Source organism: Alosa pseudoharengus, unplaced genomic scaffold (genome assembly GCF_046254945.1).
Source record: "Alosa pseudoharengus isolate Yale_2024_CS ecotype anadromous, Long Island Sound unplaced genomic scaffold, YU_APseudo_1.1 YU_APseudo_1.1_scf_2, whole genome shotgun sequence".
Lineage (NCBI taxonomy): Eukaryota > Metazoa > Chordata > Actinopteri > Clupeiformes > Clupeidae > Alosa > Alosa pseudoharengus.
Genome location: NW_027468663.1, coordinates 30930539 through 30955633, shown reverse-complemented (window position 1 = coordinate 30955633; position 25095 = coordinate 30930539). Strand labels below are relative to the sequence as shown.

At 40.7% G+C, this 25095-nt stretch overlaps 4 protein-coding genes across 5 annotated transcripts; all 4 read left to right on the top strand.

Annotated features, from left to right (window-relative positions):
• Positions 1–1019: 1019 nt before the first annotated feature.
• Positions 1020–4989, top strand: LOC143134265 (protein THEM6-like). Its single transcript, XM_076294485.1, has 3 exons — positions 1020–1109; positions 3804–4308; positions 4539–4989. Coding segments are annotated over exons 1-3 (615 nt in total). The 5' UTR covers positions 1020–1107; the 3' UTR covers positions 4647–4989.
• Positions 4990–5048: 59 nt separating this feature from the next.
• On the top strand, positions 5049–7668 carry LOC143134264 (protein THEM6-like). Of its 2 annotated transcripts, XM_076294484.1 has the most exons (3): positions 5049–5190; positions 5632–6132; positions 6429–7668. In XM_076294484.1, the coding sequence occupies exons 2-3, from the start codon at positions 5632–5634 to the stop codon at positions 6534–6536; spliced, it is 609 nt and encodes a 202-aa protein (XP_076150599.1). In that variant the 5' UTR covers positions 5049–5190; the 3' UTR covers positions 6537–7668. The 2 variants fall into 2 exon arrangements, with proteins under 2 accessions (XP_076150599.1, XP_076150598.1); XM_076294483.1 differs by lacking the exon at positions 5049–5190 and having other exon boundaries at positions 5623–6132.
• Positions 7669–8026: 358 nt separating this feature from the next.
• ftr67 (finTRIM family, member 67) lies at positions 8027–13137 on the top strand. The gene is made up of 7 exons (XM_076294478.1): positions 8027–8699; positions 8832–8927; positions 9449–9682; positions 10257–10410; positions 10590–10649; positions 12109–12204; positions 12523–13137. Exons 1-7 carry the CDS (start codon positions 8109–8111, stop codon positions 12576–12578), a joined length of 1287 nt encoding a protein of 428 aa, XP_076150593.1. The 5' UTR covers positions 8027–8108; the 3' UTR covers positions 12579–13137.
• A 476-nt stretch (positions 13138–13613) lies between these two features.
• LOC143134261 (E3 ubiquitin/ISG15 ligase TRIM25-like) lies at positions 13614–25093 on the top strand. Its single transcript, XM_076294476.1, has 7 exons — positions 13614–14284; positions 14890–14976; positions 15163–15396; positions 23484–23643; positions 23939–24004; positions 24104–24163; positions 24436–25093. The coding sequence occupies exons 1-7, from the start codon at positions 13694–13696 to the stop codon at positions 24975–24977; spliced, it is 1740 nt and encodes a 579-aa protein (XP_076150591.1). The 5' UTR covers positions 13614–13693; the 3' UTR covers positions 24978–25093.
• The last annotated feature ends 2 nt before the right edge of the window (positions 25094–25095 follow it).

Genomic DNA, 25095 nt, shown 5'->3' with positions numbered 1-25095 from the left:
CAGTGTAAGACCATCTCTTACAGAAGGGACAGGAAAGGGGACTGAAAAACATACAGTAGAAAACTCTCTTAACTGTAGGTGCTGGTTTCCCTGCAAAACCATTGTGATGAGTTGGCAATGCCCTTCTGTGGGTTTTGTTACAGTTTGGAGGCATGGATGTAGGCCTACAGAGGAAGACTGAATTGAGACATGTCACTGGTTCAGGGGCAGGGTGTGTGAGGACAGAGCTGTCGCACAAATGTCTGGAGGAGTAGTGTACTCATATATCATCAGCCAGCCAACGGTGTCAGTCACACACAATCCATATCACTGGAGAGCTGGGAGAGATAAAGAGCTATAGAGAGAGAGAGAGAGAAAGAGAGAAAGAGACTGCTGTGGTCAAAATATAATCAGTCTATTTTAGGCTACAGTATGTGTGTATCAGTTTGCCAAGGGTTCAACCATTGGTTCAAGCTCATGTCCCATTATTTGTATGAATTCAGTATTTTTCTTTTTTAATCATGGGTTTATGTCTTTTTTTCTGATGGATTCCATTCCTGAGAGTGCTTCTCTCAGAAAATGTCCAAAGAGGAGATTCAGGGAACAGACAAAGTCAGATTTGGAGAGCATTATTGTATTTTCTTATTTTGTATTTGCTTAAAGTTGTTGCTAATGCTTAGAAGTGCCAAAACTGCGTTTTTGTCATTTAACTAGCAGTAATTATGTCTAGATGTGCATGTTTGCATAGTTAATGTAAAACATGTCAAAGTAGGCTACTTTGTCTTTTTGTGAACCTAGGGAACCTACAGGCTATGCCAACAGGGTATGTCCTTACATTTCACCAGCGTTTTGTCAAAATGCTCAGTTTCGTTGTCCCTATTGACACCAGCTGCTAGTTTCATGATCATTTAGCCAAAACCGGTTGGTAGGGTATCACAATCACTTGACAGCCGTTTTTAAAAAGACCGGTTCGTTCACTTTAGTGAGGGAACCAATGGGCAGTAAGTGCGTGCATTTTACTTGACGGCACGTCACAGGAATGTGAACTCAAAATGTTCGTCGCTTGATATGTCGAGCAGCTGACAGAGTAACTTGAGTGAGAGGGATTGAAGCAACTCCGCGAACATAATGTGAGTATCCCACGTTTTTCACGAAGAGCATAACCTGGACAACTCTTGCCACCAGTTTTTAGACATGTCGACTTTGTTAGTTACAAATAGGCTACTTTCTTCGCTCCCATTTCAGTCAAAGTTTTGGTTATAGTGTTAGCCGTTGAGTGCTGCTGCTGCTGCTGGCTGACACACTTAGAAATGGTACAGCCTATAACAAAAGAGCTCGAAATGGCATAAAATTGTCTGTTCGCTTGTACACTTATAATAATGAATGCACAGATGACACTTAACGTTTTATTGTGTAATGTGTAACGTTTTAAAGTTTCCCCCCTGTATCTATAAAATGAATTCATCATGTGGACTATGTGGGGGTTATTTCACCTGGGTTAAGCTAATTCCATACCAACCCACCAAACCTGTTATAAGCCTACATGGAGCTGTGAAAAGGCCATGGTAGGCTATTTCAACATCAGCCATTTTCTGAATTTGTAAATAACAGCTGGGTATCTGCAACACAAGACATGACACACTGATGAGTATTCCACACCCTGAAACTATAGGGAAGAGATCTGAGGATGCCCCACTCTCCAGTCCATGAGCCTGAGTTCTCATCTCAGCTCCCCAGAGCTTCAGCGCAGTGCTTCAGATTAATTACTGCTTCTCAACTAACACGTTATTTCCCTTTCAAGTGCAACTAATCCACCTGAGGAGGCAGAGAATACATTACTATGCAAATAACCAGGCAGAGGGAACTGGGTTACACCAGCACTGGGTTACATCATCATTCACTCTCCCAGGAAGAAGATCCCACTCATAGGTGCAGCACGCCTCCTGTTACTATGAACAGGCTTTAGAGATTGTCAATCAGGGATGCTGCTGCTGCTTGCATTGTACATTATGTGATTTATGCAATGATGAGGTCAGAAATCAGCCTTTACTTCAGGTTGTAGACAGAACAAAGTTTAATTTATTTACTGGCAAGCCAGGCCTTTTTGTCCAACATGGCAGGCCTCACAAATGCTTTTCTAAATTAATGGGCAAAATTCCCACAGACCCTCCAAAATCTTGTGGAAAGCCTTTCCAAATGTTCTACCTGCAAAGGGGGGACCAATTCAATATTAATGCCCATTAGGGTGGTTCACAATATAATGGTATGAGTAAAAGTTTTCCAAGTTTTGCCAGATCACATTTGGCCTTGTTCCTATTGACATTTTGAACATCTGTACCAAAAATTGAGCCAATAGGACGCCAGTAAAGGGTGGCACACTTTTTCACAATTGCTCAACCTAAGAATGCATAACTTTCGCAAGAACCAGAAACATAAACAAAATAAAAGATAAGTATGGTCATTAATAATCTCTCCCTGTACTTACACTAAATGAGTAAGAACATTAGAACAGAGCACAACACAGAGCAAAAATTGCTTTTGGTCTTCGTTTCGCACAGATTGTTGACAGCGTTTAATAAGGTCAATGCCTCTCTCTGCGCTGTCGTTGATGACCTTCAAGGAATTAACTATTTGACGCAGATTCTCATCTGTGAGAATGGACCTCACATCATCAGGGTTACTTCTGCCATCCATTTGGCCTTCAGTAAGAACCTCAAAGAAGTGGATTGAGCAGCGAGTGACGAGGCCAGAGATGGTAGCTGTACTGCTCTTGTGGAAGAAAGACTTGGCATCAAGTTTTTGAGCATCTTTCAAGATTTATCAGCATTGTCTCTTTTTCTTCAACATCAACACAACAACGACAACAACAGGTTACATTTATTTAGCGCTTTTCTCAACACTCAAAGCGCTTCACAGGGAAGGGGGGACCTCACTTACCACCACCACTGGTGGTGAGCTGAGCATCAAAAAATGCCAGGGCGACGAGTTCTTCTGACAGATACCACAAATGTCATCCAATGCTCTTCAATGCAGAATCTGCAATGGTTTTATCCGGATACCAATACATCATGTATCGTGTGTGTGTCAATATTGTGAAAAAGTGTGCCACCCCTAAATATGCAGCAATTGACTCCATTTTTGGTACAGATGCTTACAATGCCAATTGGAACAAGACAAAAACGATCTGGCAAAATTTGGTGAAAATTAATTTTGGGAACCACCCTAATGCCCATGTCTTTAGAATGGGATGTCATTGAAATTCCTGTAAGACCAACAGCAATATTTTTGTCCATATAGTGTAGATTTCTACAGATGTTTCGTTGAATCCATTGTCACTTTTAATACATCAGCCTGGTTTGGTGCACTATCCAATATTCATCGCAACCCATTAAACAAAAACAATGAGCAGTAAAATAATTGGATTCGAGCAGGAATCACTTATTAGTATTTTCAACAGAAGGACTACATTAAAGGATTAAAAGGAACTCAAATAGCCTCACTCACTCACTACAAAGCCAAAACTGTCTCCTTCCTTCAGAGGTACAGATCTCTCACCTCCAGGACTAAGAAAACCATGTGAAGCTTTGTGCCGGCATCCATCAGACTTATGAATGTTTGAATATCTCTTTTTGTTGTATATTTTATTTTATGTTTATTTATGTATGCACTGACACTTTTCACACATGAAGTTCCTAATGGAAAAATAAAGTTCTTTGAATTTGAATTTGAATTTGAAAGATTGACATGTAAGCAAAATTAGAAGAAGCCTCTCTATTCTCGAATCTCCCCCCCCCCTCTCAATAACTGATTGTTTGCTCTTGTAGGGAGGACCCATTGCTGTGGGCTCTGGTGGTACTGCTGGTTCTCTTCTCCAGCCTGGATGTGTGGTATTACCTGAGAGCAGCTGTGGTGCTAATCCGCGCCTGGTTCCAGCCTCCAGTGTGGGATGTGCTGGGCGAGCAGACCATGAGTGGACGAGTGCTGCCTCACGACATGGACCTGTGCCACATGAACAACGCACGCTACCTGCGGGAGTGTGACTTTGCCCGGCTCTCGCTGTACATGCGCAACGGTGTCTTCAAGGCCCTCCGATCCCTCGGGGGCAGCCTGGTGGTCGGGGCGACCACCATCCGCCTCCGACGGGCCCTGTGCGTGGGAGAGGCCTTTCGTCTCCGCAGCCGCATTGTCACCTGGGACGAGAAGGCCTTCTTTCTGGAGCAGCGCTTCGTCTCGGGGAAGGATGCCCGCGTGTCCGCTGTCATGTACTGCAAGCAGAACATCGTCGGCTGCAGCCCAGACAAGATTCTCCAGTTCCTCTGCAAGAGAAAGGTGAGGAGGAGGAGGGGTCCAGTGAAAGAACTGAATGTATTTCCTGAATGCGCCTGTAAACTGAGAACTATCACAGAATAGAATAGAAAAGAGTAAAAATTCTGTAGGCAAGCACATTTATGCAGATTACTTGCTGTCTGCTCTTTTTACCTAACTCCGTGCATTTTGAGATACAAGCACAACAACAGCATGATTCTTTCTGATTCTGATGGCGTATGTGTGTTTTTCAGGTGGAATGTCCAGAAGTCCCAGAGGATCTCCAGCACTGGATCAACTTTATCTCTGCCAACAGCCAGACTTTGAGGGCCGAGAGCGGACTGGATGAGAAGAGCAAGTGAGGACCCAGCACCAAGCCCATCCCAATGGACAATGAAAGACAAGAATGTTAAATAGCAAGCATTATGTGTGCATGTTTGCAGGCAGCCATCCAAAGTCTCAGAGTGCTACATTCTTTTGGTTAATAAGCTGAAGAATTTTTTTGAAAGAGACTCAAATATTTTCCTATTGATGTGGCATGTTATTTTTTCCTATGTTGTGAGGTATGCTAAGAGAAGAAATCGGCCTACTGCTTAATAACTTGTATGCAAAAGGCTTTGTGGTAAGCCTTGACTGCGAAAAATATAGGCTGCCGGTGTGATGAGAGATATTCTATTGTCTGAATAAATGCGAAATGGCCGTGAATTGGTCTCTGGTTTTATCATTCAAGAACTTCCAGTTTCCTTACAGGGCTGTTGATTTTTTTACTCACGCGATATCATTTTCAGCCAATGAAATTGTCGAAAGGCCATTTCCAGGAAGTAACGTTAGCGTTTGGCACAAACCGGCTTCCTCTACAAGTGCTGCTTTCACCAGTGACCCAACACCAGGACTGCAAGTGAAAACGTATGAAATACATTATGTATAGTTTGTGTATATGGTCTATATAATCTGAATGGTCAGTGTTTTCACTTGTTTATAAATACAATAGTTAATTTCGGTTTGTCCGCATTAGTGCTCTGATGACTGCTACAGCTAGCTGGCTAACTAGCAAGTGAACAGTCATAGCTCAAGCTCCCACTACTGTAACGTTAGGCTATGCATACATACGATAACAGCGATAACTATATCTGGTTGTATATTTATGAAACCTGAAGAATTACTCGTCACATTTGATTGCGAACACGACCTGCTATGTTAATACCGGTATGTGCTGTAGCCTTTTAGCTTGTCCTGGGTCTGTAACGTTAACGTTATAGCATGTCGAGGGGCATTTTGACAAGTGATGTAACGCTTAAGTGTATTCCTGTGTCCACTGACTTCATTTGTGTTTTGCTGATGTTTCAGATGCTTCTGTGGGTGCTCTCCGGTCTGCTTCTGCTTTTTGGCAGCCTGGATGTGTGGTACTTCTTGAGAGGCCTCCTGATGATCATAACGTCCTTGTTCCAGAGCCCCCTGAAAGATATAACTGCTGAACACATGATAGAAGGGAAAGTGCTCCCCCATGACATAGACTACATGGGCCACATGAATAATGCCCGCTACTTGAGGGAGTGCGACTTTGCAAGGTTCTCCTATTACACCCGCAATGGGTTGTTCATGGCCGCTCGAGCAATGAAGGCCACAATGGTCGTAGGAGCCAGCACCATCCGCTACCGCAGGTCCCTGGCCCTGGGTGAGGCCTTCGAATTGAGGAGTCGTATCGTGACCTGGGATGAGAAGTCTTTCTTCCTGGAGCAGCGTTTCGTGTCCAAGAAGGATGGCTTTCTCTCGGCAGTCATGTTCTGCAGGCAGAATGTTGTTCGCAGCAGCCCCGAGAAGATCCTGGAGCACCTTTGCAAGAGGAAGGTGAGCTCGAGGTCAAAGGTCAATGTGGTAGCTGAAGTAGTGTTAGTCTACTGGTTATAACAAAAAAAGTAAGTAAATAGTATTTTGATGAACAAAGGCATGCGATTAGTGTGAGCAGGGGATAGTTCATGATTCAGTTTGTGTCCGGTTGTCTGGCTCAGCTGCATCTTCGTACATGAAATATAAATAGCCTGAGTACAAGAACAGAAGAGAAGTACAAGAACAGAAAACCTCTGCTAAGCATTTGGATGAGTCTTCTTTTTTTGTCTCATTCTTGGATGTGTTTTGTGTTTCAGGTGGAATGCCCTGCCGTCCCAGAGGATCTCCAGCACTGGATCAACTTTATCTCTGCCAACAGCCAGGCTTTGAGGGCCGAGAGCGGACTGGATGAAAAGACCAAGTGAGGGGGGTGGGGGAGATTGACATGTTCTTACTGATACTGAAATCCTGTGTGTCCACCCACCCCAGCCCCACCCCACTGTATCTCCAACCATTTACAGAGGATGAAAAATAGCCATGCCTCACATTTCAAAAAGTGTCCTGTAACCAGTAGAATTTCAAAATGCTATAAAAATGAAGAAGAATGTGGATGACCTGCAAATGAACAGTTGGATGAGAAGATTGTCAGTCATGGATAATCCTAATGGTGCGATGTGTAGTTATTGCTGTCAACATATACTTTTAGAACTGCAACTGTTATGCCTGTCTAAAGGCATGGTCAAGATAGTTTTGCTGATATAAAGCTTTGCATGTCTTTTTTGGAAGATTTCTTTAGGAATCATTTCCATACTTTTTGAATGCAAACAAATTAATTCCATAGCTGTAGGTCTGAAAGAAGGGGTTTCTTTAGTTGCAGCAACTTCGTATCAGACTTTCAACTGGAAGATGGCAGACGTGATGCGATTTTTAAGGAGGAAGACTGACCAAAGACTCCTTGAGCTCAGGGGACCAGACCAGAGAAGCACAGGATAAAAAAAAAAAAAGATATTGTAGCTATAAACTACTGATCAGAAATAAATTGATGGGGATGACTTATATCACATTATGATACTTGAATATTGTCATTGGCTTCAGTTTAATGTAATTTGCACTGAAACTGAATGTAGTCAGAATTCCATATTTATTACCAGAGTTATAAGATTTGTTGTTCCTACTTATTATGTAATACATTATTGTAAATGGACTTGAAGCACTTAATGCATTTTGGAAACATTAAATTATATTTCAAAGATTTACTGTAAGTTATATGTACTTCATGCACTGTTTCTATCTAATTTATTTTCCTGTTTTCAGTTGTTGGACTGTATTGTGTATACCTTTTACAATTTGTGGGATTCCTCTTATTGTTTGCACAGAACTTGCATGTTTGTGTACACTGTGTTGCTGTGCTTCTTTCGCATTGATGAATGTCCTAGAAACTTAGCATGCTCTTGAAGATACTCTTTTCAACATGTATCTTGTGTTTCCTTTGGAAAGGCATTTGATGCTATGGTTTCAGGTGAGGCAATAAAACAATGTGTGAGCATTTGACTGATTCACCTTGCGTTCTGATCTGTTTACTTTTTTACTGTTCTGTTTACTGTTCTGATCTGTTTACTGTTATTTCACATTAATCTTCAAATATTAGTTTAAAGACACATATTTAACTCCAAAAATTACACTTTAGAGTTTAGCATCAGGGTGAAATAAATACTAAATGCACAATAAACCACAATAAATCCCATTTTCCTAAAGAGTGGTCCTTTTCCACAACCTACGGGTATATTCTGCCCACTCGTGGTCGAACGCTGCCTTTGGACTAAGGGCCTCGGCTGTAATAAAAGCTCCTCCCCTCCCCCTCCTGTCAAAGACCTCCAAGCCACTCCCTCGTGTCACGTGACCATTTCCTGCAAAACAAAGCTGACTCCACTCGTTCTCATGCCACAGCCTTTAAATCGCTAACCACTAGAGTAGCGTTTTTATTGGATTACAGAAAAATGGCACAGGCTGGTGTTTTCCTTGAACACGATCAGTTCAACTGTTCGATATGTCTGGATGTTCTCAAGGACCCCGTGACTATACCATGTGGCCATAGTTATTGTAAAGGCTGTATCTCGGGCTATTGGGACCAGGATGAATTCATCTCGCTGTATGGCTGCCCCCAATGCAGACAGACATTTTCGCCAAGGCCTGTACTGGGCAGAAACACCATGTTGGCTGATGTCGTAGAGAAACTGAGTAAGACCGGACTTCAGACCGTTCCTTCTGACGACTCGTTAGCCGAACCCGGAGATGTGGAGTGCGACGTTTGTACAGGACGCAAAAACAAGGCTGTTAGATCCTGTTTGGTATGTTTGGCCTCATACTGCGAGTCTCACGTTCAACCCCACTACGAGTCTCAGGCCTTCAAGAGGCACAAGCTGGTCGCACCCTTCGGAACGATACAGGAAAAGCTGTGCTCTCGCCACGACAAGCTCCTGGAGGTCTTCTGTCGCACTGATCAGCGGTGTATATGCTCGTTATGCCTTACCGACGAACACAAAGGTCACGACGCTGTTTTGGCCGCAGGTGAAATCACAGAAAAGAAGGTGCGCTGAAGTTGGAGATCGACGGGGGTGGTGATTTGGTCACACTAGGATATCACTAGCCTAATGCCCATATTTATGTGATGGGATGTGAAGAATTACATGGTGGAATGTTTTGTTTTTTGTTATTTCTAGAGTGAGATTGGAGAGATGCAGAGAAAATCCCAGCAAGTTATTCAGGAGCGAGAGAAAGAGCTGGAACAGCTGAAGCACTCCATGACGTCTCTCACAGTAAGCAAAGACCACCACAACACCCACCTGACCACAATCAATTTTGCCACTGATCAATCAAGCACGTGTTGTGATAAGCACATAGCTGTATTCTTCTCACCTGCTGATAGCTTACTGCACTGAAGCTGTTTGAAGACTTTGACCCCTGTCTGCCATTCAAAAGTAGCCTGGTTGTTGTGATATTTTGGTGATGCTGATTTGTATTAACAGTAATGTGATGTAGTTTCAGATAACTCTAAACAATGCATGTTTCACTCTTATTTTAGTGATGTTCAGTTCACTTAAAGGAGTATGCAACAGGTAGGCTTGTCTGGCAGTAAGAGCCACACAAAAATGACAGTGCCTTTATATTTTTCTTGTTCCAGAAATAATTTCCCCAAGTAGGTTTCTAAATTTCACCAGAGTGTAAACCTGGTGTCTTGTGTTAACTTTTCTGTCGACTTTGACTGACAGTTGCCCCCCCTTACCCCTATGTGAAGTCACACCCTTTAACCTGGCATGGTCTGTCCTGTCCTCTGTAGCTGTCTTCCCAGGCCGCTCTGGTGGAGAGCGAACGCATATTCATGGAGCTGTCTACCTCCATAGCTCGGAGGCAGTCAGAGCTGAAGGAGCTCATCCGGGTCCAGGAGAGGTCAGCCATGGCCCACGCCGAGGACTGCCTCCGGCAGCAGGAGCAGGAGCTGAGCCAGCTCAGGAAGAGGGACGCCGAGCTGCTCCGGCTACTGCAGACGGATGACCACGTCAACTTCCTCCAGGTACGGCGGCCGGCATGTCAACACATGGGAGCAGGACTTAATAGGGCTGCTCGATTAGGGCAAAAACAAAATCACTGTACTTTGTGGCTTCAAAAGGAATCTTTTGGAGGGAGTAGGATTGGAAGCACCACGTTGTCCATTAGAATAGATTTTCTGTTGGATTTTTAATGCATCTTCCTGTCAGATTCCTCTGCTTGAATGGACTTTCTCTGATACTAATCTCTGATGTGGTGGGTGCTCAGTGTAAGCCAGTGTGTTCTGTCAACAATGCCTCTATCAAAATCAACCACTCTGTTGGATTTGAGACCGAACCAATTTAGTGTTTGTGTGTGTAGATGAATGTGGGGCATTAAATTGTAAAGTACTCTGAGAGCTCTGTCAGGTAGAAAAGTGCTATGCAGTCCATTTATTATTTACCATTTACCAGGTGAGGTGATCAGAACATTTCAGAAACCTATGAGAGCATGAGTGCTAAATGCTGTTAGGTAGATCTCCTGAAGTGTTTATAGTTTATCTCCAAATAATCATACATTTGTGGGTTGTTTTTGTTTTCTCTATGCCTTGGTCTGTCCAGAGCTGCCAGTCTCTCAGTGCACAGCCTGAGCGAGGGGATGTACTAAACATCAGATCAGACCCAAACTTTGGCTCTGTCATCGCTGCTGTCTCAGAGTTTCAGGCGCTACTCGAAGATGTCTGCCAGGGTGGATTTTTCAACATCTCTGAAAAAGGTAAATTCAGACGAAATGTGCAGTGTTACAAAAATATGCACACGTGCATAGTTTCCCAGTGTATCCGCCATAGTCTGGTGTGATCATTTTTATTTACATTTTTCAATAGAAGTTTTTATTCAAATGTTTAAATTGGTCAATGAAACAAATGTAATCCATTGTTGTATTTTGTATTGCAGTGAATGGCGTTGCAGTTCTTGAAAATCCTAAGCCTAAGTCAGACCTGGAACCAGCAATGGGTGAGTTTGTGCTAAATGACAATTAAGTCACAATCCGATAAGCTCCTGATATGCAGTTTCGTATATGTTCACATATGTTTTCATTCACAGATTTCCCTCAGTACTCATTTAAAAAAAAAAACAACAAAAAAAAAACAAACATGAAAAGCAAAAACTCTATCATGATTTTGGTGAGTGTAAATTGGGACACAAGATAGTTGCATAGCGTAAGGCATTATTGTGTATGTAAAGTGCAAGTTCAGCATTAACACAGAGCTAACTGCATTTTCTGTACATATGGTGCAATTATGCATATGCTAAAACATAGGCAAGGGGCTGGATTGGGGGTTGATTGCTGGGGGAATGAAGAGGGGGAAGGCTTAATTTCCTGTGAACACTGAGTCTTGATCATTGAGTGACAATGACTAAACAGAGTACCAACTGGTCCACTCTACATAAACATTGGTCTTGCAGGGTTCAGGACTGAGTTAGGCCAGTAGATGGCGTTTTCAACCATTTCTAAACTATAAAATGCCTGTATTTTAAAAAGCATCAACAATCTGTTAAGAAAATTAACATTATAAAAAGAGCAATGCAAAAATCTATCTGAAAACTGTGTACAGAAATGGATGCATAGAATTAATGCTATACCAGAGGTTCCCAAACTTAAGACTAAGGCCCAATTTCAATTTTGAACATTTTCTGCTGACCACCCAAAAATGTATTCACAATGCAAGACTAAGAATGTAGCCGCCGTTCATCAGTGTCACCAAGGCAGACAACGCAACATACATGCGCGTGCAAACATGCATGCTTCAGGCCTTTTCTAATATGCACACAACAAAATCTTGGCAAATCAAAGCGGTACGGAGGGGGTTATAAAACCCTAAAACCCCATCCAACAGCGAGTTAAACACCAAGGTTATTCACAGCATTAATGCCTACTACAAGGCAACACAGAGTAGCAGACATAAGCAAAATAATCACAACTTAACCACCAAAGTTGTCTTATCCAGACACACAAACATCTCTTCATCCAAAAAAACTTGATTCGATAACTCCCCAATTCCATAGAAATGAAATATTCATGTTTTATCAAATATAAGCCATTAGTGGTAAAATACTAACACAGGTTATCTACAGTATAAGAGCTTCAAATGGGTGCCATGAACAGCAGTATAGTGATAACTTTAAAGATGTGTTAACAAATGTGTTGGTGTTTGAAATGTTTTACTTAATAGCCCATCAAATACATTTTTTTCCCCTCTAAATTTACGAGGAGGCTCTCGTGGCCCACATGCAATACCTTGGCGGCCCACACTTTGGGAAACACTGCCCAATACTATGTTATTTTGTAAAAAAGTCTGACAATGACAGAGCTGAAAAGGTGGACAGTGACAGAGCAGATTTAATGTTTTAAAGAGAAGCAAAAGAATCCAGGTCCGATGTGTGACTCACTTGTCCCCCCACTTTCCTTCAGAACCAGCTGCACAAGCACCTTTCGGCCTAAGTGCTCCTGCCCCAACCACATTTGGGGTTCCTGTACCTTCTTTCGGTGGATTTGCCTTCTCATGTGGTAAGTTATAACATTTGGCAAGTTTATTGTCTGACGTCAATATTGTCCACCTCTCTGAAATTTATAATTGCATTTAATTGTTGTTTATTAAACAACTGCCCATCAAAATGAATGCAGGATTGTTTTTTGTTTTTCCTTTTGCTCTATTCAAAACCTGGTATCCTGCTATTGAATGTTGAATCTGAGCCTTATATATCTCTATCAGTACAGTATCTCTCTCATATATATGCACTGTAATCATATACCAATATACATGTATTATAATATAATATCTGTATGTAGTAACTCCTTATATTTGCTGTATTTGCCTTTTTTCAGGTTCGAGACCCTCAAATTCCAGACTTCGAGTACAACAGAGGAGGAGACGGAGGTAACAAGGACCGAAGAACCACACAATGGCTGCCAAACTGTACTATTTCGTTTAGCCGCTAGGATCGCTGCATGTTTACTTTGAACAAAAAGAAAAAAAATTTAGTATTAATAATAATAATATACTCCATCATATACTACATCATACTTACCCATTATTTAACCATTTTAAAGTGATTTCATTATTGTATTTTTGCAACATTTTATCTTTATTATTTTAATGTAAAAAAGAAAAATATAAAATATGGGACGATGCTAACATAGAGCTTTACTGACATTGAGGTAATGTCCAACATGTCATGCTTTGCACAATCATGATTGGCAGATAGATGTTTTAGTTCTGTAAAGTAATGGTGCTGTTTGTGTTACATTGCTGCTAGAAAATGGCATAAAAAGAAACAAATAATGTGAATATCTTTTCCAAACGAGTGTCAGGTTTTTATTTTACAAAGGAAGGTGTTCAGCTGAGAACATTTTTGGTGACACAAAAGTTTGTTTTTGAATAACTAAAAGAAAATAAAAGTTTATTTTAAATAAATACATAGAGATGTGAATACAATGTGCATGTTTCTTCCTTACACATGAGCACAAATGAGCGGTGTCTGAAAAGATTAAGGATTATAACATTCCACTTGTAACCAAGATCTGTTTTCAGAAGTTTCTCATTAAGTAGTTTTCAGGTATCATGCATGTGTCTGTGAAAAACAGAGACTATGTGTACTGTGTAAATTGGTCACAACATTTTGACATTCACACAAGACTAATTTAGTAATCAGCTTTTGGCCTGCAGTGGATTAATAAGTGTTGTCAGTGCCACTGCGATGCTTTGACAATAACTCCAATTGAATGAAGCAGTTGATGGTGTCCTCCATTTCTGCAGAGTATCATGTTCTTTTCTTTGCCAGGCCGTTGCCTCTATTTGCATGGCTGGCCAATGTTTGTTGATAAATCTCTCCCTGCCCTACCGGTCTCGCTGCTTGCGTGTGATTGGCTCCTGGCAGTATGCAATGAAACCTGATCATGACCCACCTGAACTCCCAGCCACACTCCCCTTTCCCATACAAACAGACTTTTGTCTGCCTGCCTGCTGTTCTCAGTGTGTGCGTGCAAGGACACAGGGATGGCAGCAACCAACATTTCTGTGGAAGAGGAGCAGTTCTGTTGCCCCGTCTGTCTGGATGTCCTGAAGGATCCAGTGACGACTCCCTGTGGACACAGCTATTGTATGAGCTGCCTCAAGAGCTACTGGGACAAGAGTGACCAGAGGGGGGTGTACAACTGCCCACAGTGCCGGGAAAGCTTCTCCCCGAGGCCGGTGCTCGGCAGAAACAACATCCTCGCGGAAGTGGTGGAGAAGTTGAGGAAAGCTGGCGTCCAGGCTACCGCCCGCGCCCAGGCGTACGCGAACGTGTTCGAGGATGTGGAATGCGACGTGTGCACCAAGAGAAAGAGCAAGGCCGTGAGGACCTGTTTGGTGTGTCTGGCCTCTTACTGTGAGAGCCACCTCAAGGCACATCAGGAGAGCAAGCGAGGTGGCCACAAGATTGTCGAGGCCACAAAACAACCACAGAAGAGACTCTGTTCCCAGCACAGGAAACCGCTCGAGTTGTTCTGTCGCACTGATCAAAAGTGCATTTGCTTCCAGTGCAAGGCTGAAGGACATAAAGGTCACAGCGTGGTCTCTGCAAATGCTGAACGAGTCGAGAGACAGGTAAACAGACAACGCAGCTCCACCATCCAATTTATCCAGTCCATGTTCCGATTAATTATAGCCTACACTCACATCCAAGTTTATGGCAGTGATAAAAATGATTTCAGTTCTTCTAATTAATTTCTCATAAATTAAGTTTAGTGTATGTATTTATGCATACAAATTGTTTAACCTTGCCACGCCGTAGAAATATATTCTTTGCGAGACTGGTACATTTTCCAGCCATCTCCCAACAAAGATACCAGTATGCAAACAAAATGAACAGTGGGCTGGGCTCATACATGTTGGCAATGATTTTTTTTTTAACCTTAAGTGTTTGCCAAACATTGTTCATTGAAAAAGTGAATGCTCTTTCTTTCCCTTTCATTGACTACCGTACATATTCATCATTGTCACACACCCATATTCACCTGTCAGACAGTAGTACAAATACAACTGATAAAGATAACTGAATAAAAAATGATTTTACATTTTTCTTGTTAGGTTAGGTTTACTTGTTCAAAGTGTACACACTGCTTATATTTTCCCCTGGCTTATTTTAGACCTGATATGTTTGAAATGAGTGATCTAGTAATAACTATTCCTGAAAATAATTGCTGAAACAGAAGCTATTGAAAGATGCTGGGAAGAGATCCAGACAGGTGAACAGAGACAAGGAAAAGGAGATCAGGCATGTGGTCAAATACCTGAAGGTATGAGTTTGGTCACCTCGCCCATCACCACTCACATCATTGGTAATGTGGGTTAGTGTACTGTATATGTATACATGTTAGCATAGCTGTTGTTATCCAGAATGCATCTACACTTAATTCCGAAAGCATGAGTAAAACACATGTGCTATTATGTATAAGACACTACACTGCTAAATGACTCACCAGCAATCTGCTGAGGCCGCCATGGAGGACAGCGAAAGAATCTTCTCGAAGCTGACCCGTACCATAGAGCGGAAGCGCCTGGAGGTGAAAGAGATGATCAATACCCAGGAGAAGGAGGCAGTGGCCAAGGCCGAGGGCATCCTGCAGACACTGGACCAGCACATGACCGAGCTCAGCATCAGAGACGGTCAACTGGACCGGCTGTCCCAGACTGATGACCACATCCACTTCCTTCAGGTATATAAGACAAGGAGGGATTTAAACCGGTACTAATCAGCAGCATTTTGTGATAGAACACAGTAACACAATGTAGGATTTCCCCTTTTTGTCAGTTTTCAACGTGCTGGGTACCATGTAGCATTACGGCTGTACACAGTTTGTTTGATACAACATATCTTAGCCGCGTGAACATTTACACAGTGCAATACCAGGCATACTGGGCATGCACTGGCAATTTCCTAACACCATCCTCCTTAGCATGGCAGTCAGTATGACATTAAAATGACTGAAGCATTCAAAAAGTTATTTTAATGTAAAAAAACGACGTCATTTTAAACATTTTATTGACCATAGTGTCAGAGTAAGATGACATTTTTATGCTGGTGCCATGTCATTCTAAGCAGGGCTCGAATTATCTTTTTGTCTTTAAGGGGGTCTCTCTATCTCATAAAAAGTTGGCACACCCCGCGCATAGCCTAACAAGGCGATACAATGAAATAGCCTATAGGCGCAAGTGGCGCTTTTGCGCAGTAGGCTACAGTATATGCGCACGGTAGGCCTGCTTGACACACGCACACAACAGACATAGATTTTTCATAGAAATTGATTACTTTTAATGCATTTTTAACATATTATTGATTGTAATAGTCCATATCTCATTTCAATTTCACAATACAAAGAAATAGACTAAACGAAGTCTGTGCCATTCTCAATTTCACAACATAGGCTAACTCATTTAAACCAGACCACCGTCTCAGATAGGCTATCCTCACTGTCAAACACAATAATGCATGTAGTGTAACTTATACACAGGACAAAAAGCACTAACTGGCAGAAATGAATAAAGCCAGCCAAACTAGGTTGTAGTATTAGGCTAATGTGGAAAATTAATAGACGAACAATTTTGGAGTTTGCACTGAGATATTGTCGGGTAGCCATTGAATATTCCGACATCAGAGATTGCTAGGTGTTTCAAAATATCTGGAAACTTTCCGGAACTCTGAATGGCAGAGGATAGCTACAGATCATCAGACAACACAATCATTAGGCTGCATTATGGGCCATAGGCCTAATGTATGTTTGACCGTGGTAAAGTTGGTTTTATATTGGACGTTGGATATTCGACACATTCGAAAAATCTATTTAGCACTGACTACGAGGGTCGAGTTTGTGTCAAACCAACTTTAATGTGTTTAAACAAGGCCTGCCTATATTACACAAAGCTTATTTTGTCCAAAAACCCATGTTTTGATTTTATGAATTTTTTATGCTGATGAAAGATTTCAATCTATTATGTGGCTTCACCTTTTGACTTACCCATACTAAAACACATCTCCTGAACTCGCCTTACTGCCCTTTCGAGTACACAAAGCTTCTTTTTCCCTAAAACCTACTCTTTGATTTTTTTTACAATTTTTAATGTTAAATGTTTCAAATCTATTATTCGGCTTGCCCTTTTGACCCCTTGGTGAACTCGGATTACTGCTCTATATAGTACACAAAGCTTCTTTTTCCCAAAAACCCATTCTTTGATTTTATAGATATTTTGTAATGTAAAAAAAATGCTATAAATGCTTTAAATCTATTATGTGGCTTGACCTTTTGACCTACCCATGTCAAAACACATCTGTTGCACTCAGCTAACTGTCCTTCATAGTGCACAATGCTTCTTTTTTCCAGAAACTCCCTCTTTGATTTTATATAAATTTTTTACTTTATAAAAATGCTATAAATCTATTATGCGAATTGACCTTTTGACCTACCCATGTCAAAACACATCTGCTGCACTCAGCTAACTGCCCTACATAATACACAAAGCTTATTTTGTCCAAAAACTTACTCTTTGATTTTATATACATTTTTTACTATTCAAAAAATGCTATAAATCTATTATGCGACCTGACCTTTTGACCTACCCATGTCAAAACACATCTGCTGCACTCAGCTAACTGCCCTACATAGTACAAAAAGGTTCTTTTTTTCAAAAATGCACTCTTTGATTTTATATTATTTTTTTACTATTCAAAAATGCTATAAATCTATTATGCGGCTTGACCTTTTGACCTACCCATGTCAAAACACATCTGTTGCACTCAGCTAACTGTCCTTCATAGTGCACAATGCTTCTTTTTTCCAGAAACTCCCTCTTTGATTTTATATAAATTTTTTGCTTTATAAAAATGCTATAAATCTATTATGCGAATTGACCTTTTGACCTACCCATGTCAAAACACATCTGCTGCACTCAGCTAACTGCCCTACATAATACACAAAGCTTATTTTGTCCAAAAACTTACTCTTTGATTTTATATACATTTTTTACTATTCAAAAAATGCTATAAATCTATTATGCGACCTGACCTTTTGACCTACCCATGTCAAAACACATCTGCTGCACTCAGCTAACTGCCCTACATAGTACAAAAAGGTTCTTTTTTTCAAAAATGCACTCTTTGATTTTATATTATTTTTTTACTATTCAAAAATGCTATAAATCTATTATGCGGCTTGACCTTTTGACCTACCCATGTCAAAACACATCTGTTGCACTCAGCTAACTGCCCTACATAGTACACAAAGCTTCTTTTTTTCAAAAACGCACTCTTTGATTTTATATTATTTTGTTACTATTCAAAAATGCTATAAATCTATTATGTGCCTTCACCTTTTGACCTACCTATGTCAAAACACATCTGTTGCACTCAGCTAACTGCCCTACATAGTACACAAAGCTTCTTTTTTTCAAAAATGCACTCTTTGATTTTATATTATTTTTCTACTATTTAAAAATGCTATATATCTATTATGCAGCTTCCCCTTTCGACTTACCCATGTCAAAACACATCTGTTGCACTCAGCTAACTGCCCTACATAGTACACAAAGCTTCTTTTTTTCAAAAACGCACTCTTTGATTTTATATCATTTTTTTACTATTCAAAAATGCTATGAATCTATTATGTGCCTTCAACTTTTCACCTACCCATGTCAAAACACATCTGTTGTACTCAGCTAACTGCCCTACATAGTACACAAAGCTTCTTTTTTTCAAAAACGCACTCTTTGATTTTATATTATTTTGTTACTATTCAAAAATGCTATAAATCTATTATGTGCCTTCACCTTTTGACCTACCCATGTCAAAACACATCAGTTGCACTCAGCTAACTGCCCTACATAGTACACAAAGCTTCTTTTTTTCAAAAACGCACTCTTTGATTTTATATTATTTTTCTACTATTTAAAAATGCTATATATCTATTATGCGGCTTCCCCTTTCGACTTACCCATGTCAAAACACATCTGTTGCACTCAGCTAACTGCCCTACATAGTACACAAAGCTTCTTTTTTTCAAAAACGCACTCTTTGATTTTATATCATTTTTTTACTATTCAAAAATGCTATGAATCTATTATGTGCCTTCAACTTTTCACCTACCCATGTCAAAACACATCTGTTGTACTCAGCTAATTTCCCTTCATAGTACACAAAGCTTCTTTCTTCCAAAAACTCACTCTTTGATTTTATATTAATATTTTACTATTCAAAAATGTTATAAATCTATTATGCGGCTTCCACTTTCAACCTACCCATGTTAAAACACATCTGTTACACTCATCTAACTGCCCTTCATAATACACAAAGCTTCTTTTTTCCAAAAACTCACTCTTTGATTTTATATACATTTTTTACAGTAATAAATGTATATAAAATCAAAGAGTGAGTTTTTGAAAAAAAGAAGCTTTGTGTACTATGTAGGGCAGTTAGCCAAGTGCAACAGATGTGTTTTGACATGGGTAGGTCAAAAGGTGAAGGCACATAATAGATTTATAGCATTTTTGAATAGTAAAAAATAATATAAAATCAAAGAGTGCGTTTTTGAAAAAAAGAAGCTTTGTGTACTATGTAGGGCAGCTGAGTGCAGCAGATGTGTTTTGACATGGGTAGGTCAAAAGGTCAGGTCGCATAATAGATTTATAGCATTTTTATAAAGTAAAAAATTAATATAAAATCAAAGAGTAAGTTTTTGGACAAAAGAAGCGTTGTGCACTATGAAGGGCAGTTAGCTGAGTGCAACAGATGTGTTTTGACATGGGTAGGTCAAAAGGTCAAGCCGCATAATAGATTTAAAGCATTTATAGCCTTTTTCTTACATTAAAAAATATTTATAAAATCAAAGAATGGGTTTTTGGGAAAAAGAAGCTTTGTGTACAATATAGAGCAGTAATCTGAGTTCACCAGATGTGTTTTGACATGGGTAGGTCAAAAGGGCAAGCCGCATAATAGATTTGAAACATTTAACATTAAAAATTGTATAAAATCAAAGAGTAGGTTTTAGGGAAAAAGAAGCTTTGTGTACTAGAAAGGGCAGTAAGGCGAGTTCAGGAGATGTGTTTTAGTATGGGTAAGTCAAAAGGTGAAGCCGCATAATAGATTGAAATCTTTTATCAGCATAAAAAAATCATAAAATCAAAACATGGGTTTTTGGACAAAAGAAGCTTTGTGTAATATAGGCAGGCCTTGTTTAAACACATTAAAGTTAATTTGACACAAACTCGACCCTCGTAGTCAGTGCTAAATAGGTTTTTCGAATATGTCGAATATCTAACGTCCAATATAAAACCAACTTTACCACGGTATGGCACCGTCAATCAACATAGAAGAGGTAAAGCACAAGTTCAACAGCAAACAGGACTTTTCAGCACGTATCAAACCATGTAGGCTAGCCCAATGAACGCGTATGTAAATAGACAAAACACTCACATCAAAGCAGGGTGACTTCTTCAGATTTGTGAGTGCTGTCAAATTGATACGGTTTGCTCATATAGAGGCCGTTTACACGACACCGCCGGGTGGATTTTCTCTTACCGCTTTCACACCTTTAACGACTCCGGCAAGAAAAATATGGAGTCAAAATAGGGTCTTTAATATTGAGAGCTTGTGAAAAGATGTTCACATGTGTAATAAAGTTTTGCAGCTGTGCAAAAGGAGTTCTGCATGTGAAAAGAAATTTCGTACCTGTAGAAATATTTTGTACATGTGTGAAAAAATGATGTACCTGTAGAAATATTACGTACTTGTGTGAAAGAAATGTGTATCTGTAGAAATGTTTTGTACATATGTGGGGGGAAAATGCGGATCTGTAAAAATATTTTGTACACGTGTGGAAAAAATATGTACCTGCACAAATACTTTGTACGTGTGTGAATCTCCTACGCGATGCTTTCCTGCGCAACACTGAAAGTACGAGTGTGAAACTGAGATACAAGCTTACGGACTTTTGACCCTAATTTTACTGCCTTTCTGAAGAGCCAATCAACACATTGCTTACTGCCAACCAATCAGCGTTCCCCACCGACCACCTAGATTTTGGTGCTAAACAGATTGGCTTCATATCGAAGAGTATACTCAGAGCCCGTCTATAATGTCTTATTAGAAATTCTCTGGTATACTCTTTGATTGGGGTTGCAAAATTATAACTTAATTAAGAGTGACGTGGTAGCTCAATTTTTACTGTGATCGCAAAAAGTGTTGAAGCGGAGCCGTAATGTTAACGTTAGCTATCCCATCCGCTTTTTAGACTGTAACGTTAGCTTCTAGCTAGCAGTAATGTTGACGAAATAGTTGAATTATTCATTCCATTTCCGAAAGGGTGATTCAGTGGTGTCATTCATGATCAAAAACAGTAATACTGTACACACATTTATGTTTATCTGCTATTATTATTTGATATGAGAACACGTTTATTTTATCACCCTTTGCAAGCCTATAATAGCCTAGTGGACGGCAAAAAGACGAATCAGATGAATGGGTTGTAATGGGACATCCACAGCTAGGAGATTATAGTGAGTGAGATTATAGTAATGCCCTTCCAGGACTGTTGGTTTGTTGTTTGGAATACAACATCCCATTTTCTTACATAGTTTTGTTTTCTTTGTGTTTGGGGAGTATTTTAACCACACGGTTATCTCGTCAGTTTATGAAGCACAGCAGCGGTTGCTATAGCAACCATAGACTGAACAGGACGGTAGACTACCAAGCAAGCAAGCGCTTAGGCAAAGTCTATGGCAAGATCTGAATGTAAATGGATAAACCCGTTCAAGCGTTTTCTTTATTTCCTATTTCTTTCCATTCTTTAACTTAAGACATGTAAGAATTAAGCCTACTTATTCGCTGGGCAACGTACAAACTGACGAGTTACATTAGCCCTAGCACTTATGAGCTACGATAAACGTCAGCTAGGATAGCTATGGCAGCTATCATACAGTTATTATTTCATGTTCTGGTATGATATTCTTAACGTTTTGACTATGTTACAACTGATAAAAGCATGACAAATAAAGTAACCAAATCGCTTTGCAATATTTTAGTCCAGAAATACTTATGGGTGTTCATTTACAGTAATGTTACGACCTATCTGCCCTTGCTAATACCACCAGTTTTAATAACTAGAACTAATCTAGATCTGTGGGTTAGCGGCAAAATCTGGGTGGTCGGTGGGGAACGCTGATTGGTTGGCAGTAAGCAATGTGTTGATTGGCTCTTCAGAAAGGCAGTAAAATTAGGGTCAAAAGTCCGTAAGCTTGTATCTCAGTTTCACACTCGTACTTTCAGTGTTGCGCAGGAAAGCATCGCGTAGGAGATTCACACACGTACAAAGTATTTGTGCAGGTACATATTTTTTCCACACGTGTACAAAATATTTTTACAGATCCGCATTTCCCCCCCACATATGTACAAAACATTTCTACAGATACACATTTCTTTCACACAAGTACGTAATATTTCTACAGGTACATCATTTTTTCACACATGTACAAAATATTTCTACAGGTACGAAATTTCTTTTCACATGCAGAACTCCTTTTGCACAGCTGCAAAACTTTATTACACATGTGAACATCTTTTCACAAGCTCTCAATATTAAAGACCCTATTTTGACTCCATAGAAAAAACCTCGCGTGTACAGTACACACAGAGGTGTAACCGGCTAAATGTGCTGTAGTGCATATGCCAGACCAGTCGATGGCACCGCTGTGCAGAATCTTCACGATAATTTCGCGTGAATCGCGTAGAAGTCAGAAAACATTGTTGAAACAGTTTGTTAAGCCAGAGAATGTCTAATAAGAGCTCTGGTTAAGCAGTCGCATTAAATAAGGAGACTACATACAATTCGGTTTTCAATTCAACTGTTAAACTAATAAAGTTCATTTTCAAGGTATGTGACTGCTATGTGAAATTTCAAATGCTTAGCCTACGCATTGCATTAGGTCTGAGCACCACTGGAGAAAACACTAACATGCAGTAAGCTAATGTTTAACTGAGTTAAGCTAACGTGTGCTTCCAACTTAGCCACTAAAGGCTGATAGGCTACATTGTGCACATAAATCATGACAGGGGAAAGAAAAACATTTTAATATGATAAATAAATGGTTTGGTTTGTTTTGACAAGCAACATGTCAGGTCGAGTGCCGTGGCTGAGTTGAGAGGTGGGGCTATGTCGTCATAAAGTTGCCGGCTTCACACACAGGCGTCTACACGGCGAAAGTTAGCCGGCGGTTTCAGTTCCCACTTCGGAAGCCGGTTTCAAAAGCTATCGGTTTCAGTCTCCTAAACTGCCGGCGTCGTGTACATGCAAGGCGTAACCGTTAACAAAACCTCACCGGTTTCACAAAAACCGGCGTCGTGTGCACTATACTATTCTACTGGTGTGGTGGTGAAGTGTCATGCTGTGTTCAAGAGCGTAGTGTAGGTCTACCTCCCGTAGTAGGCTATATTTTAATTTAACGTCTTTAATGGTAAGAGCTCGCACAGGGATGGATAATCAGCGGTTGTTTAAGATTAAATTACAGATATTCAGATACAGATATTTAGATATGAGAGACCCCCTCAGGTTTTTGACTTTGTTGCTTTCATGGGAGCCAGTCCTCACTCTATGGGAGCTCGGCTCCCACGTAATTCGAGCCCTGATTCTAAGCCTGGGAACACTGGCTACTCAGCATGAAGTGAATGGCTTACCTTACAAACTGCTCCAGGGCTGTTACTTCAGAGGATATATAACACCACTCTATTGTCATGAGACCCACATATTTTCTTCCTTGACAGAGAAGCCAATCACTGGAGAGCGTCCCAGATGCAGGGGATCTCCCCAGTCTGGACATGCATCCCTACGTCTCTCTCATTGCCATGAAAAAGTCACTCTCTGAGCTCAAGGAGCGTCTGGATGAGTCAATCAAGAAAGAACTAACTGCCATCTCAGATATAAGTGAGACAGCCTTTTGATTATTTTCATTAAGTTTCACCTGTTTAAATAACGGTGGGATGGGTACATCTTACATAAATAAGCAAATGTGGTACAAAACCTTTAGTTGTGGAGTAAAAAGTATCAACATGCATGAAGCTATTTCCGACCATCATATGCTTGATATTGCCATCTAAATTATTGTACATCTATAGAAGCATTTCATTTTTCCTCAACAAAATCTTCCCCTTTAAGACAAGTCTTGAGTATATTTAATAAATATATATTAAATTAAGTAAACTATCAACTTTCTTTCCAGTTAATAAAGAGAGCACACTGCCCTCATCCACATCCAAACCACAGACCTTAAGACGAGGAAAATCAGGTACAGTATGTGAAAGTAGCTCTTTCCCTGTGCACCTTCTCATTTGCCTAGTTCTGATTAACAATTGAAATGTTCTCACCTGTCCGTGACCCACCACAGTAGATGATCTGACCATGCAAAACAGCAGCACCCCCAGGACCAGAGCAGAGCTCCTGCAGTGTAAGTTCACATACATTCACTCCATAACCTACCTACAAGATAAAAGGCACTCAGCTGTGCATAAAGAATGCTTCTTGCAATGTCATTAGTCTGACACGATCAAAAGGGTTTAGGAATATCCCTGCTGTTCTTTCTGGTAAGTAAAACCAAACCATTTGTTTCCTCAAAAAAAAAAAAAAGTTTATTACACTTAAGTTAGACATGCAATCTAACCTCAAATATAAAGGATATTCCGAGAGAAATAAGACCATTTTGTGTGATCCTTTCCCCAGACTGCTGTGAGGTAACTTTAGACCCAAACACTGCCAACTCCTTCCTCAGCCTGCGAGAGGGATTTCGAGAGGTGACTACAGGGAGGGAGCCGCTGCCGTACCCAGACCACTTAGAGCGCTTCACCTGCTGGGCGCAGCTGCTGTGCCGTGAGGGCCTGGCAGGACGCTGCTACTGGGAGGCGGAGTGGAGGGGCGCAGGAGGCGTGTCTGTGGGGGTCGCTTACAAAAGCATCCGCCGCAACGTCAGCAGCACTGACGGCAAGCTGGGCCACAACACCAAATCGTGGAGCCTAAACTGCCTGGACTCTGCGTGCTGCTTCCAGCACAATAAAACCAGAGTAGACTTGGCGGCTCTCCGCATCACTAGAGTCGGGGTCTATCTGGACCACAGGGCTGGGGTCCTAGCGTTCTACAGCATCACGGACATCCCGACCCTCCTGCACTGCGTGCAAACCACCTTCACACATCCGCTCTACCCAGCGTTCTGGGTGGGGCTGGGCTCCACCCTAAAGATCTGCTCTTTTTTCAACTTTAAAGCCTGAGGCACAAAACTGAATGTGGATGTCATTAAGCAATTACATAACCTTATTTGGTGTCATTTCCAGTGTAATGTAACCTCTGAAGAATAAAACAAAACAAAAAAAGAAACACATACGTATA

Excerpts from the sequence above, each read along its gene's own strand:
- ftr67 (XM_076294478.1), top strand. The coding sequence starts at position 8,109 with ATGGCACAGGCTGGTGTTTTCCTTGAACACGATCAGTTCAACTGTTCG. Across the intron at positions 8,928-9,448 it reads ACTCCATGACGTCTCTCACA|CTGTCTTCCCAGGCCGCTCT; the intron begins GTAAGCAAAGAC and ends TGTCCTCTGTAG. Across the intron at positions 10,650-12,108 it reads AGACCTGGAACCAGCAATGG|AACCAGCTGCACAAGCACCT; the intron begins GTGAGTTTGTGC and ends ACTTTCCTTCAG.
- LOC143134264 (XM_076294483.1), top strand. The coding sequence starts at position 5,623 with ATGTTTCAGATGCTTCTGTGGGTGCTCTCCGGTCTGCTTCTGCTTTTT. Across the intron at positions 6,133-6,428 it reads AGCACCTTTGCAAGAGGAAG|GTGGAATGCCCTGCCGTCCC; the intron begins GTGAGCTCGAGG and ends TTTGTGTTTCAG.
- LOC143134265 (XM_076294485.1), top strand. Across the intron at positions 4,309-4,538 it reads AGTTCCTCTGCAAGAGAAAG|GTGGAATGTCCAGAAGTCCC; the intron begins GTGAGGAGGAGG and ends TGTGTTTTTCAG.
- LOC143134261 (XM_076294476.1), top strand. The coding sequence starts at position 13,694 with ATGGCAGCAACCAACATTTCTGTGGAAGAGGAGCAGTTCTGTTGCCCC. Across the intron at positions 15,397-23,483 it reads ACCACATCCACTTCCTTCAG|AGAAGCCAATCACTGGAGAG; the intron begins GTATATAAGACA and ends CTTCCTTGACAG. Across the intron at positions 24,005-24,103 it reads CTTAAGACGAGGAAAATCAG|TAGATGATCTGACCATGCAA; the intron begins GTACAGTATGTG and ends GACCCACCACAG.